General features: G+C 42.5%; 1 protein-coding gene across 1 annotated transcript in view; it reads right to left on the bottom strand.

Annotated features, from left to right (window-relative positions):
* The window catches only part of SUSD1 (sushi domain containing 1), an 82,479-nt gene extending 73,102 nt beyond the window's left edge, over nt 1–9,377 (bottom strand). Inside the window, exons 1-3 of the mRNA XM_012721283.1 lie at nt 9,270–9,377; nt 6,091–6,246; nt 369–521 (exon numbers count right to left, since the gene is read on the bottom strand). Of these exons, the coding sequence (XP_012576737.1) occupies nt 369–521; nt 6,091–6,246; nt 9,270–9,321 (361 nt within the window). The 5' untranslated portion in view covers nt 9,322–9,377. The remainder of the gene's footprint in view (nt 1–368; nt 522–6,090; nt 6,247–9,269) is intronic.
* Between the last annotated feature and the right edge of the window lie 5,227 nt (nt 9,378–14,604).

The following is a 14,604-nucleotide window of genomic DNA, read 5'->3' as shown; positions in this document are numbered from 1 at the left end:
CAGATCAGCTGTGCTTACTATCTAGCATACTTAATGAAAGTCAAAATATCTATTAACTGCCACAAATGCCCAACATCTACTAATTTTAGCATTTTAAATACTACACCCCCCTCTATCTTGGTCATGTTATTTGCCTTACTTCACAGTTTGTACAAACGTGCAAAGAACAGATCCTCTCCACCCACATCCCCAACACAGGCCCATAGACAGAGCAGGAGAAAATCATGAGGGGTGGAATCTCACCTTCAGAAGCTGCATGCTGGGACAGAAACCCACCTGTGCATGATGTGGCATCTCTGGCCTGGTGGAAAGGCTCAGGACCATTCTCTGGCAAATATCCAGCCATACAGTAGCACTCAGAAACCCACCTGTGCATGACGTGGCATCTCTGGTGGGGTGGAAAGGCTCAGGCCCGTTCTCTGGCAAATATCCAGCCATACAGTAGCACTCAAAGCTGCCCTGAGTGTTCACACACCGTCCTCCACGCCTGCACCGGCCGGAAACCTCACATTCATCTATGTCTTGAGACCCAACCCGGATTCAAGAAGGGAGAGGGGGAAAAAAAAAGGAGGGAACATTGTGATAGCCATTTCTCACCTTCTCAAGCTGCCTCCAAAACAAATGTGGCTGTTTTCAGCTATATCATGAATTTTATTCTACTCTTGGGGAGTCTTATATAGTCCTTACATCATAAGCACTAACAGGAGCTCAACAAATACTGATCTGCATGTTCTGGAAATTTACAAAAATCAACAACCATCACCAACTCTCTGACACCCAGCAAAATGTACCCCAAAGTAACCTTTAAAAGTTCAATTCTAAAAAAAAAAAAAAGTTCAATTCTTATAAAATAGGGGTGGCCTCAACTTCATAGGAAGGTATCTGAAGTCATACTCGAAATACAAAATGATTTAGGCGGCAGTGGAAAAATGCATTTCAGCATGTGAGTACAGGACAGTGTGGAGGGTAGTAAAGGAATAACTCAGAAGGACCTTACTAATTCTGCCAAGATTACAAGATTAGAGGGACTTAAGATAAGCTTCAAGGACAGGGCATGCCCCTTGACTGAAGATTATCAGCCCTAGCAAGGGCGGGGGGGGGGGGGGGGAACCACAGTAATTAAAGGCTGGAAAGAAACCTCTCTACAGGTTGGCAGTTCTTACCTCCAGACTGGTTTGGAAAACAAGACGGAAAACTTTAGGGATTCTATCAGAACCACACATGCCAATTTCACTTAGAGACACAAAGTACCTTGAGTAAAATGGGACTTTTCCCAGGATATTAAGAGCCACCGGTGGTAGCAGAGGGCAGCGAGCAAGGTGGCTGAAGAAAGCCTGGTTGTTCCCAGACTAGGATTTCAAAGACCAGTCATTTTGGAAGAGCAGACAGAAGTTGGCCAATAATCTATTTTACCAGTAAAGGTTTTTTTCCCCAAAAAAATACTAATACCATCACTTCATAAAAGAAGGAAAAAACTGTCAGAATCTTCTAAATTTATTTAAAGTGATTTTACCAAGGTGCACTATTTTCTCTTTTTTGTTTGTTTGGCTACTAGTCTCAGACCAAGAGATACCTCATCACATCACTCAGTCATCACTGGTACCCAGTAGTTCACCCAATTGCTGATGGAAGCCACACAAGCTATGAGTTCTGATCATCCTGTGCCTTTAGCACAGCAAATTTGAGGAAACTTTGAAAGATTGTCTCCAGAGGTAGCTGCCCACAGTTCTTCCCTTAAACCATTCCCCCTCCCTTGGCTGGCCCTCAGGCTTGCTTTGGCCAATAGAATATGGCAAAAGTAACACTACACCAGCTCTGGACCTACACTAGAAGCCTGGCCACCTCCTTTTCCCCTCGCTTGGAATCCAGAAACCACGCTGTAAGGAAATCCAGGCTGCTGGCTTTGGAGAAAGGCTCCAGAATGACCCTAAAAAACAAGACACTATGGGAAGAGAGAGACCACATGAAGGAAAACTAAGGTACCCAATATTAAAGCCCTAGATGTATGAGAGAACCCTTCTTTTTACCTCCCAACCCAACCATCAGTTGAATGTGTTCACAAGAGTGACAGAGCCACCTCAACCCATGGAAACAATTGGTTGTTACTGTAAGTCACTAAATTTGGGGGACTGAGGGAAGTAGAGTTAGACAGTAATAGACCAAGATACTCTTTATTTGTGAAGAGCTGCTTAAGTCCAAGCAAGATAAAGAGAATACTGCATAAATGAAAAAAGAGGGTGCTTCAGAGAAAACAATGTGATCTTGGAAATTAAAAACAAAATATGCATGCTAAAAATAAAGGCAGCAGAGGATGAATAACAGTCTGGACATCGCTGAAAAATAAATTTTCAAATTCCAAGTTGAGAAATTCTCCAAAAACACACAAAAAAACAAGTTATGGGAGATAGAATAAAGGAAATGATGTGAGGATAGACAAAATATTCAGAATCTGTTTAAGAGTAACTACAAAAAAGATATAAGAATTAATCAAAGGGGAAAAAATCCTCTATGTATTTAAATCCAAATAAACTTTTAATGCAACAGTCATAAATGTTGAAAAATAAGTCACTCTCAATTTCATTGAGTAAGAGAAAAATCTATAAATTTCCCAAGAGAAAGGAAAAGCTATACAGAAAAGAGAACCAGGGTGACCTAGGATTTCTTGTCTGAAAGACTAAGGGCTAAGTAGCAAGTCAAGAAATATTTACAAATTCTAAGGGAAAGGGACAAAAACATCACGCTACATTTGAGCAAAGAAGTGACCTTTGAGAACATGAATGACCTTAGGAAATTATAGCACTGACATTTCTTTTCAGAAAAAGATTTTGAGAAAACACTCAAACCAGCAAATGGCACCAGAATAAATAAGGTCAAGAAAGGAGAAGACATAAAATACAACAAAGACTGGTGAGAAATGAAACCAATAAAAGTTAGCAACTGCTGATAATATATGATCATGGTGCTAATATAATTATGGAGCTTTTAGTAATTGTTAAGAAAAGAAGATTCTTTTAAAATACTGTAAAATAAGTCATTCTCAACCTAGAATAAACTTTACAGGTAATTTCAACACTGGTAAAAGTGACATGTGTGCCTAGATTTGAGCCATCATTTAAGCCCATTAAATTTTTTTTATTCCAGTGAGGAATTTGTGAAATGTGTATTTATACCTTTGACAAAAATCATATTCCTTTTTTGTTTTTTAAAGACATTTATTTATACATACAGAACCGGGGTACAGGCCAGAGATATGGAGGGGGGGTGCAAGCAGGGAGCGGAACAGGTGGGGAGCAGAACAGGTAGATGCATTGAAATACACTGCTGAGGGGAGCAGAGGATGGGTCAGGAGAGGTCTGCTATGCCATGTGGGTCAGCTCCCTGGCTGGGGATCAAACTCATGCTGCAGTGGCTGCTTGCTTCATAGTGCTGGACTTTAACCTATTGCACCACCAGGGAGGGTCCTACACAAATAATTTTCTACCCTGTTTGTTCTGCCCCATGACATCACAAAAAGTAATGGGAGTGAACAGATTTCTCAGTAGGCTAAAGACAAGAAGTACAAGTACCTAGAGCCAAAAGGTGACTAAGCATCAATGGTGGGGAAAAAGCTGGTTGTTTCTAGATATTGACAAGCTCTCCTGGAGTTGCTACAAGCGTTCATCAGTTTGCTTTGTGTAAGGTTATTTGAACACCTAACAATAGTATCTGTTATAATAATTGCTTTTTTTTTTTAGATTTATTTATTTATGTATACAAGAACTGGGGTACAGGCCAGAGGTGTAGGGTGTGAGAGGATTCACCAGAGACAGAGTGGGGAACAGGACAGGAAGATCTACCAAAATATACTGCTGAGGGAAGCAGCAGGTGAGACAGATGAGGTCTACTGCGCCATGTAAGTCAGCTCCCCAGCTGGGAGTCAGAGATCAAATTCATGCTGTAGTGGCTGTGGATAACCTCACAGTGCTGTGCCTTAGCCCCTTGAGCCACTAGGGAAACCCCATTATAGTGATTGTTAATAAACATAATCCTCTCGTGTCTTTTTCTATATGCCAGACACTGTCCTGATATATTTCATTATTTATGACTGCTTATTTTCATCATACTTAATACTCACAATAGCCCTGTGAAGTAGATGCCACTATTGTCCTTTACAGATAAAGAAACTGAAACACAGCAGTTAAGTAACTGGACTGGAGTCACACAGAGAAATAATAGAAAGCTAGAATTGGAAATCCATATATCTGGTTCCAGAAACCAGATTCTTTCTTATGATTGTTATTATTAGATTCATTTATTTATTTTCTTACATCATTGTTCATTTTTAGACAGTAACTGGCTTCTCTCCCCAGGTGTTACTCTCCGTAATTCTCCCACCACCACCACAGCACCTGTGACCCATCACCATAGTCCCTTGGGCTCTTCCCTCCCCTGCCTTGACCCCTCTCCCTGTGATTGGTGGTGACTGGCAAAGCCTCCACTCCTGTCCTTCTTCCTTCCTCTAGTCCTTGCCCCATTTCTCAGCTGTTACATTTCTCTAGAAGAAATGACATAGGCCCTGATACTGCAGGAAATGAGTTCATGAAAAATGAAGTTCTTGTTGCCAGCAGAGTTGAAAAGGATTCCCAGGAGAGGGGACAGAAAGGCCCAGAAAGGGTGTAGCACCTACTGGGCCATGAACCCATTCTTTTCTTCCCCTTCTTTTTATAAACGTCAAATGCATCCTCAGAACTCTGATATAGTTGCACTCCTTTCCCCTGACAAATTCCTATGGCCTTGAAAACACAATTTTGGGGGCCTCCCTGGTGGTACAAGGAGTTAAGTCTCGGCACTATGAAGCAATCTACAGCCACTATAGCAGGAGTTCGAATCCCGGCCAGGGAGCTGACCCACATAGTGCAGCAGACCTCTCCTGTCTCTCCCGCTGCTCCCCTCAGCAATGTACTTTAGGCAGTCGGCCTGTTCTGCTCCCTACTCTGTCTCTGGTGAATCCTCTCACTCCCAGTACCTCTGACCCATACCCCAGGTCTTGTGTGCATAAATAATTAAACCTTTAAAAGAAAAAGAAAACCAAAAAGCTGTGTTATCACAACATGCCATAAACAGAGTTCAGATGACAGAGCATCCACTGAAAGTTAGGGTTTTACCCACCCCTTGTATTCAACCAACATACGCCCAGAGATCTGACCTAAGAAGCTATTAAGGTCCTAAAGTTTGCATCCTTCATGTAGTTTATTCCTCTGGGAGGCAAGCCCACATCTCCTGCAGCTATCACTATGCCCACCCTCCCCATCCTTGCACAGAGTTGGTGACTGCCAGAGTCACCCCAAGAACCCCCTGCCCGGGTCACAGTAACCTGTACGGCACATCGCCGCCTGGATTCCTTCCTTGCTTTGTTATTGAATGTTCAGGCCCTCCGTGGTGGCACAGCGGGTTGGAGCGCTGCACTGCGAAGCTAAGCCTAAGCCGACCCCGTGGCGGCTTCAGTGCGAGTTCAGTCCCGGCCCTGAAGGTGATCTACATGGCGCGGCAGACCTCTCCTGCTGGCCGGCTGCTGCCCTCAGCAGTGTAATTCATCAATCTTAGCAGTGTATTTTGGTAGATCTTCCTGTTCTGCTCCCCACTCTGTCTCTGGTGAATCCTCTCGCCACCCCTGCACCTCTGGCTGTACCCTATTTCTGTATGCATGCATTAATAAATCTTAAAAATATATATTAACAAAATGTCCAGACACACAAAGCAAAACCATTACAGCAAACTCCTATAGAGTCAGCCCCCCAAGATTCAACAATTATTCACATTTTGCCACCTAATGTACCTTAGAGCTAACACCAAATGCTTCATAAACCCCCTCGATGTGACAGCATGCCGCTTTCAAAGTAATACTATGACCCTAAATACCATCATACGTTCTCCTAATGGACAATACCACATTTCCCTATTATTAGTGAATTATCAGCCCCTTATGGATAACCTTCTGGGACAGGACAGCCATTAAATCTCACGCTGTGCCAGCCTGCCTGCTCCTTCTCCAGACCCCAGGTCCTTCCCGCCATCACCACCTTGCCCTCCCCGCAGCCACCTCCCCAGTACCTGCACAGAAGGTGCCATCGTTGGGAATGAAGGTCTTGTTGTGGTTTGTGGCTCGATAGCCTTCTAGGCAGACGCAATAAAAGCCTCCGAGCGTGTTGTGGCAAGAGGTGTGGTTCCCGCAGACCACGGAGTCTCCGAGCTGGCACTCATTCTTATCTGTTGGTACAAGGAGACGTGGCACAGAGACGGCGACCCATCGCCCCCATGGGCAGCGCCCCACACTGCCCTCCTGTGCTGTGGACTCAGGCACCAGGGCCCGGGGCAACGTCCCCATCTATTTTCCGAGCTTTCTCTTTTCACTCTGCTTCAGGCTCCAGCCACAGGGCTATAAGGGTACCTGAGGGGGCATCTGCCCAACAGCTCAAGTGCATCATCCATCTGATTTGCAGGGAGGGAGAAGGGGATTCTTTCTCAGTGTTTCCACACTTAGAAAGATCTTGTCAGAGGCCTAGGGAAACAAATTCAGCAGAATCTCACTGTTCGAGCTTAGCCATTCTCTCTCTTTTTTTTTCCACGAAAGCCAGAGAAGGACGCTGGTACATCCAGTGATTAACTGGAAAATTTGTTACTTCTGGGTTACCAGGAAACACAATGGAATTAGTGCTTAAGCCTCATCCGGGAGCAGGCTAATACGGTGGCAGGATCAGCTCCTGCTAATCATCAGTGACCCCTGCAAGTAATGTCAGACACCCGGTGAGGACCAGCTGGACTCTGTGGGGCCTGCCCTGAGTATCTATCTGCATTATCAATTTGACAAAATGTAAAAGGAAAGTAATTCTCCCATCTCTGTCCGCTCATCCTGGGGGGGGGGCAGCAAACTTTTTCTGTTTCTTTTTTTTTTTTTTTTTTTGTCTGTGTATTTTCCTTTCTTCTACCCAGTCCTTTGTGAGTAATTACGCTCAAGGTCACTGATTCGATCCTCCATTTGGTCGAGTATATGCTTCCATAGCTTTTGTAGAAATTTATATCTCTTCTATTGATTTTTTTACATCCTGCAGCTCCCTTATTTTCTTACTTAATGCATCCATTTCTCTCTTTTTGTTCATGAGTTATACTTCTCATGATGTTTATGTGTTTTTCTGAATGTTACAACTCTGATTAGCCTTGTTTTTCTGAATGTTGTAACTCTGATTAGCTTTTCTGGGTTCCCTTGTATCACTCTGACTTGTTTTTCTGCATTTTCTTCCATTCCTTTGAATTTCTTTATCATGGCAATTTTGAGCTCTCTATCTGATAGGAAGATAAAATCTTTCATATCTTTGCAAGTTTTTCTGTACTGATCAGCCCGCCGGCCTCTGTTGCAACTGCTCACCCTTTCCCCTGCATCTGGAGCAGAAAGCAGTCATACACATTAGGCAAACAAGCCAGGGATGTTGGGGTCTAATAAGCCTCTACAAAAACAGCAGCAGTCACATTTGCCCTGCAGGCCCGACTTTGCGGACTGCCCTAGCCTCCACCTTCAGAGGAAAGGCCACTGACCAACTTCTTAAGCATCCTTTTAATCTATCCAGCTAGATTTGGGTTTGGTTTTGTTCTGTAGGGGAAAAGAATTAACAGTCTTTCTGTTTTTTATTTAGTGTTTCATTAAACCTCAAAGCAATTCAATTGCCTCTCCCAATTGCATTCATTTCCTGCTAACTCAGAGTATCCCGTCCCTCAAAGCCTGAGGTTGCTTCCCCCTTTGTTTCTTGTATTATCTCTTTAAACACTGAATTGCACCAGGAGCATGATTCATGGTTGAGACTGTCTGTGGTGAGGTTTGCATACGTGCTGTTGGAGACAAAGCAGAAACTCAGCACAGCCAGGCCAAATGTCCAGTCCAGTGCACAGAAAAAGGGGTTTCAGACACAAGCCCAGCTGCCCATCAAATGAGGTATTCCTGCCTTTGCCATTGTTTGTAAGACATGTCTCCCCTGAAGACTTCCATGGAAGGTACAGTGAGACTTACAGGGATTTCTAGAATTCTTACGTTCCTTGGCTCAGGGCATTCTGTCACTCCTCCAGCACAGGTGGAAATTCACCTGTAATCTGTGGCTCAGTCTCAGCAGACCCACGCCTGGATATGCAGTGTCTAGTGTCTATAAGTTAATACCATGTAAGTAAATAAATTTCCCTCTTCCCGATAAGAGAAGTTTCTGTCCAAAAGTCACAGAACAATCATGGGCACGGCCAGCTTTTAAGGGAGCAGCATTTCATGAGGGGCAGGATTAGAGAGGGCTTGTCCGTGCTCCCCAAATCCAGCTTCACTTCCAAAACCCTGCTAGCAAGGAGGTGGGGAGGGGTTTCCACACTCCTCATGAGCAGAATCCCAAAGAGAGAAGGTCAGAGGCTGCACAACTGAAGCCTACAGGCCCTGACAAGAGGGAGTGCTTGTGAAAGCTGGTACTTGGGAAGGTGAAGTGACTTTTTAAACTCAGGACTAGATTTGTGTTTCTGTAGGGAGAAGAAACCCAAAGATATCACAAAGATGTAGACCCTCAATCCAAAACCCCAAGGTAAAACTATCAATATCTTTACTGAATGAAACAAAGTTGCTGGGAAGAAACTAGAGATTAGAGATTATCACTGAACCATTCACTATTGTAGAGTTGTTCTACTGATTTACCATGGTGGATGTCAGGAGGCAGAAAATAACCTCAGATGTTTCTAGTCTAAAGGTCTTTGTGTTCCTTCAAGTGACCCAAGACCACAACAGGTTACAATTTGGAGGATGGATGTTGGGTAGACAAAAGATACAAAGCAACAGTATTTCACCAATAATCAAAAGTCCAATAAGAAACTGTATTTTGTCTTTCGTCACTTTACTAACATTAAATTTTATATCAAAAAAGAATGTTGAATCAATAAATGCTTAATAATTAATATTACAATAAATTAATCTCTTAACAAGTTAATAAAAATTAAACTCAAGATTTGAAACATTTCAAATGTTGCTGCGTGAGAGAGTATCTAGATTCAAGGTCAATGGTCCCTAATGTGTGGGATATTTCCTTGTAAGCCCGTGAGAATGGCTATATCCAAACTCTAAGACAAAGACTAGTTATAATCAACAAGACTTCTTAGAAGAAAAACAATGGAACAAAATAACAATCTTTTCTTCCCAAGAATATCAACTCTCAAACTCTAGAGAAACTTCACTTGATTCAAGTTTTCAACTTAACCCACCATTCGAAACTTACCAATACACTGAGTCCTGCCATTGCCCACAAATCCATAGTTGCAAATACACATCTTCTTTCCTTCTACTTGCTTACATGTAGCATGTTTATGGCATGTGGCACAGACATCTGAACCTGAATCATAAATTGCACATTTTAGGAAAAGAAAATTTCAATCACCTATTCTATATGGGTCATATTCAAGGTAGTAGATATTTACAGTAGAAAGTCAGAATTTGAATACCAAAGTTGAATAGCTAGCATCAAAAGCATGCAATGGTCAGTCACTGCCAGCAAAGTAAAGTACAAACTCCTTCCTATGGCATTCATAGCTTGTACTAGTCTGACCCTAGGTTAATCCTCCAGTCTCAATGTTCCCAGTCCCACACAAGGTACTCTCTAGGTAGGAAGCTGACTACTGTCAAATTTCAAGCCCCTGTTCCCTTCTGTTACAATGCCTGTTCTTCTTTTTCTACCTAGCTAGCACCACACCTATTTGAAGACCAGCTTGAACGTCACAATCCTCTGAGGTATTTCCTACTCCTCCATTCTTGAGAAAATGTAAATGCACCTTCCTCTGTACCTCCTAATGCTTATACATTACATATTAATCCTGATAATTTGTCATTATACTCTAATCAGCTCTGTCTTCCACTCTTGAACTATGAATGAGCTTCTCAAGAACAGGGATTGTTACATGTCCATATGTCATTATGGCACAGTTTAAACAGTCAATATTTTTTTCTTAAGTGACTGGGAAAGGGAACCTGCCATCTTATTCAGTACAACTCCAAAGGCAAACAGAGAGAAAAAGAATTCATCTATTACCTTATCCATTTTCCTTTTAGGGAAAAAGTGAAAGTATTTAAAATGTAAGTGAGATAACAGTCAGTTCCCAGCAGAATGATCAGATAGAAGTTACTTAGATAAACAGCAAAATATCTGGGGCGAAAACTCCAAAAACATCCAAAGCTACCAGATGGTAATAAATGGCCCAAGATCAAACAAGAATTTCTACCCCCGGCTATGTGGCTATTGTGTTTCATTCTCAGTGTCTGTAATTTCAGGAGTGACCTAGTAAGGAAAACCTTGCCAGCATGGAATTTCATCTTCGGCTTGGCCCCATTACTACACAGGTAATAAAGCCTTAACCCCCAGGCTGCTCCAGGCAGGCAACCAACTAAGACAGAGAGGTTTCTAAATGTTCTTAACCACGCTTGCTTTATTTTTTAAGCAAAAGATAACAAAGAAATGAGATAAAACAACTTTATCACTACATAATTCCAAATTAACCATGGCATTTTTTCAAAATGTATTTTATCCCAGAGTAGAAAGCAACAAAGTTCAAAAAAGTAGAAACTGCACACAGGTCATCTCGCCTGACAACCTTGTAATAAAACTACAAAGTAAAACATATGACTTAGCATCCCCCAAACTCTCAACAACCTACTTGGAAACTTGGAAACCGAATCCCTTAAATAATTCTTGCCACAAAGAAGATAGCAAAATTGAAATATTTTAATACTAGTTAGTATACAGTCAGAAAATAAGAGTTTTACCTGTTTTTAAACATTAAAAGAAAGGAGGGAGTAAAATGTTAATGCAAGAAATTTTGGGGAAAGGGGAAAATACAATAGAGGTTTATAGTGTTCTTGAATTACTAGACTAAAAAAAGATACAAAGAATTATAAAATATATTCAAATTCATTGGGTAAAAAAACTTTCCCCAAAGTCAGTGAAAAATAAAGACTAACAAAGGAGACACAACTCAGTTGTGAGGGGGAAAGAGCAGGAAAACACACATTCAGAATAAGAAAGAGCTTGTAACAAAAATACATAAAGACTTAATGAAAGACTTCCAGTTAAACACTGTAGGTTTAATACACACTCTGAAACTGCTCCCCACCCCGACACACACACACACCAAAATAGCATTAAGGGCTAGAAAGATACAAATCCTAGGAGAAGTGAGGATATCAACAATATTCAGAGGACGCATGGTAGCTGCCAGAGCAAAGAGAAGACCTGAAAGCCAACTCTGAGGGGCTCAGGAATTGGAGTCACTGAGCAAAAACTTCCAACAGCAAGCTGAAGGATCCGGGTTGAAGGGTCAAGAAAGTGGTTGAAAATGTTTAAGGAGTACTAAAATGCCCAGAAAGTGGGCCAGAAAAGCTCTTGATTATTGGGGCAACAGGCAAAGCTAAATGAGAATGAGTTCTAAGCTGAAATGTCCACCAGTATGGGTTAAATATACTGAACCACTGTTACAAATAACATTTTAAAACAGCACCTTTAAGGACACTGTCAATTCATAAAAATGCCATGCAGCCAAATCCTGGAAATAATTCCTTAAATAACTGAGCACAACTCTGGGGGCGTAGATGGTAGGGTGTGGGGTGGTGACACACATGAGAGGGGATGTAAGCCTGTTCCCCCACATCATACACAGTGTTGTAAACCAATGCTACCCCAATAAAGGAAATGATGATGATGATGATGATGATGATGAACCACAGGCTAAGACCACAAACTCAACTGTGTTAACTCTATAATAGAAACATGTTCCTCAAGGTGTGTATGAATGAACAATAACTCTAAATACCATACTAATAAAATCAACAATAAAACGGTAACTTCTCCTACATGGAATATTTTTTCTGTATAAAGACAGTAGCATTGATATACATTCTGTTCCAGAGACTTCTATCAGATGGAAAACATTACTTCATGGAACTGTTGCGAGAATCTAACAAACACAAAAACTTAAGAAGCATAATGCCAACCACTCAGACAAATTAAAGATAATCCAGTCTCAACTAGTGAAGAATAGAAGTCAGAATTCTTTAACAAATTAAAGTTCATTCAATTAATAGAACCAGACAAATAAAATATGGCCTTATAGGAAGGCAGCCAGGTACAGGGAGAACCACTGGATTTGAGTCAGAATTACATCCTGACCTAACTCATTGTGTGACCTTTTGCAAATTACTTAACTCATCTGAGTCTGTTTTTTCACCCATAAAAAAGGGCTTTTGGGGGCCCTCCCTGGTGGCACAATGGGTTAAAGCACAGTACTATGAAGCTATCACAGCATGAGTTGGATGGCCAGCCAGGGGGGTGACCCACATGGTGTGGCAGACCTCTCCCGACCTGCCTGCTGCTCCCCTCAGCAGTATGTTTCAGTCAATCTGCCTGTTCTGTCTCTGGTGAATCCTCTCACCAACCCCTACCCCTGTTGTGCCTCTGGCCTGTACCCCAGTTCTATATGTATAAATAAATAAATCTTAAAAAAAAAAGGGGGGGGCTTTGAACTTTTCAAATTTTTCATGTTTAATTATCTGGGACCCTTGATAAAACTGCAGGCCTGACCAGGTAGGTCTGGGAACCTCTAGTTCTCATCTCTAACAGGCAGAGCACATCGTGAGAAGCAGGAGTGAAATGATCACTAAAGTCTTTTCCTTCTAAGGTTCTAACACATTGTCCTTAGGATGACTGCTTCAGTGACTTCTTAAGAATAATTTAGTATGGGGGGAATCGCTCACCTCATTGGTTTACAACAATGTAAACCAGTATTAACTCAATAAGAAGTATTTTTAAAAAAAGGTTAATTGGTATAAGTATAAATCCAAGAACAGGACACAGTAGTAGAACTTGGTGCAGTAAAAGTTTACTCCTCATCCCGGCAGAAAAAGAGCAGCTATATCCCAGGCTACCAAAGGCCTGTCAGACGATGCAGAAAAGAACATGGTTTTCAGAGAAAGCAGGCCTCACTGGAGCTTATTATTCTGCCATGATTAGCTAATCTGAGGGCCCTGTAGGGCAGCTTCCTGAGCAAAAACCCTCCTAGAGCAGGAGGCAGGGAGCCTTATCCCAATGTCAGGAAAGGCAGAGGATGTGTCGCTCTGACCGCACAGTGGTGACCATTGTTCAACAGTCCCTCACTCACTTACTAATCACCTGGAGATAGTGTGACCGATCTGTCCCAATTTAAAAGTGCTGTGTCAGGGAACACCCCTCAACTCCATGCAAACTAAGATAGCAGCTCACCCTAAGTGGCCAGTGTGTTAAGCCCATAGAAATTCTGATGCAGCAGGTGCGGGGTATAGCCTGAGAATATGCCTTTCTGAGAGGCTCCCTGGGTCACTGGAGGAGCAGCAAGCAAAGTCCTGATCAGCCTCAGTGGCTTGGTTCTGAGCCCTGGGAAGGAAAAGGCAATGCTGGGGAAGTCTTTTGGAAGTCTGGACTCATGCAGCGCATAGCTCAGGACCAATGGTACAGAGATAGGAATACTCCAGAAGAGCTTAAAAGGACCGCTGTGCCCCTCTGTAGCCTGAGGGGGTAGCGTCAGCTGAGGGGAGTAGGGGGGTAGCTTCACCTCGATGTCACAACTTTACAGGGGCCATCAGGAAACCACTCGTTAGAGCAGAGAGGTGGCTACCAGGTAGCAATCGAGAGCTCCAGGAAGGGGGTGAACAGCCCCTACCCCATCCAGGGGTCTAGACTTACGGCCAAAAAACCAGGGGGAAAAACCTCACAGATACTCCCTTTCTATGACTGTACCCCCTGCTAGGGCTCCGCCCTAGAATTACTTCCCGTTTGCTACCCTGCAGTGACTAAGCCAGTGAAAACCACATCCAATGTGGCTGGTTTTGGTGTTAACCGAGCTCGGGGTCTTAGCTCTTGCTCCCTCATCGTGTGATCTCAGGTAAAATAAGCTGTCGGTGCAGTTTTAATCTGGTGGATGGAGAACATGTTGTGAGGATTAAATGAGAATGGAAATGCTGTGTGAGCTTTAGAGCATTGTACAAAGAGATAATTTACATGGATATTGATGTCTCTTCATAGCTATTGTTGTTATTAGAAACGAGCCCCACAAGATGCAGACCCTGGCATCTGGCACAGTGGTTGAGAGCAGGGTAAAGGGAGATTATTTGGGCCACAGTTCTCTTTCTGCCTCTTGTTAGCTGAGTAATCCTTGACTATCTTTGTGCCTCAGTTTCTTGTAAGGATAATAATAAACCTACCTCTTATGGTTTTTGTGAGGATTAAAGAGGAGAGCGTTAATAGACATGAAACAATGACAATGTGTTAGGCATTCAGATAACAACCACTCAATGGCTCTTTGTTAATGAATAAATGAAGGCGCTGACAGCTAGCCAGTTCCAGTTATACTAATGGGGAGAGCAGGAGCACCCCTGTGATGCAAAACCCAAAGCAGACAGATGCCCACCTATGTGGAGGTTTGATAGTCTAGGAAACACTCTAATTTGCATAACCATTCCCCCTTCCCACCCTCCCAGGTAACCCCAGACACTGAGGTTGGAAGTTCAGTTCCCCACCCTTTTTTTTTTTTTTT

The sequence above is a fragment of the Condylura cristata genome, unplaced genomic scaffold (assembly GCF_000260355.1).
Source record: "Condylura cristata isolate star-nosed mole 26May11 unplaced genomic scaffold, ConCri1.0 scaffold00006, whole genome shotgun sequence".
Classification (NCBI taxonomy): Eukaryota; Metazoa; Chordata; class Mammalia; order Eulipotyphla; family Talpidae; genus Condylura; species Condylura cristata.
The sequence above is the reverse complement of the archived record's forward strand: the minus strand, read 5'-3'. Positions and strand labels throughout refer to the sequence as shown.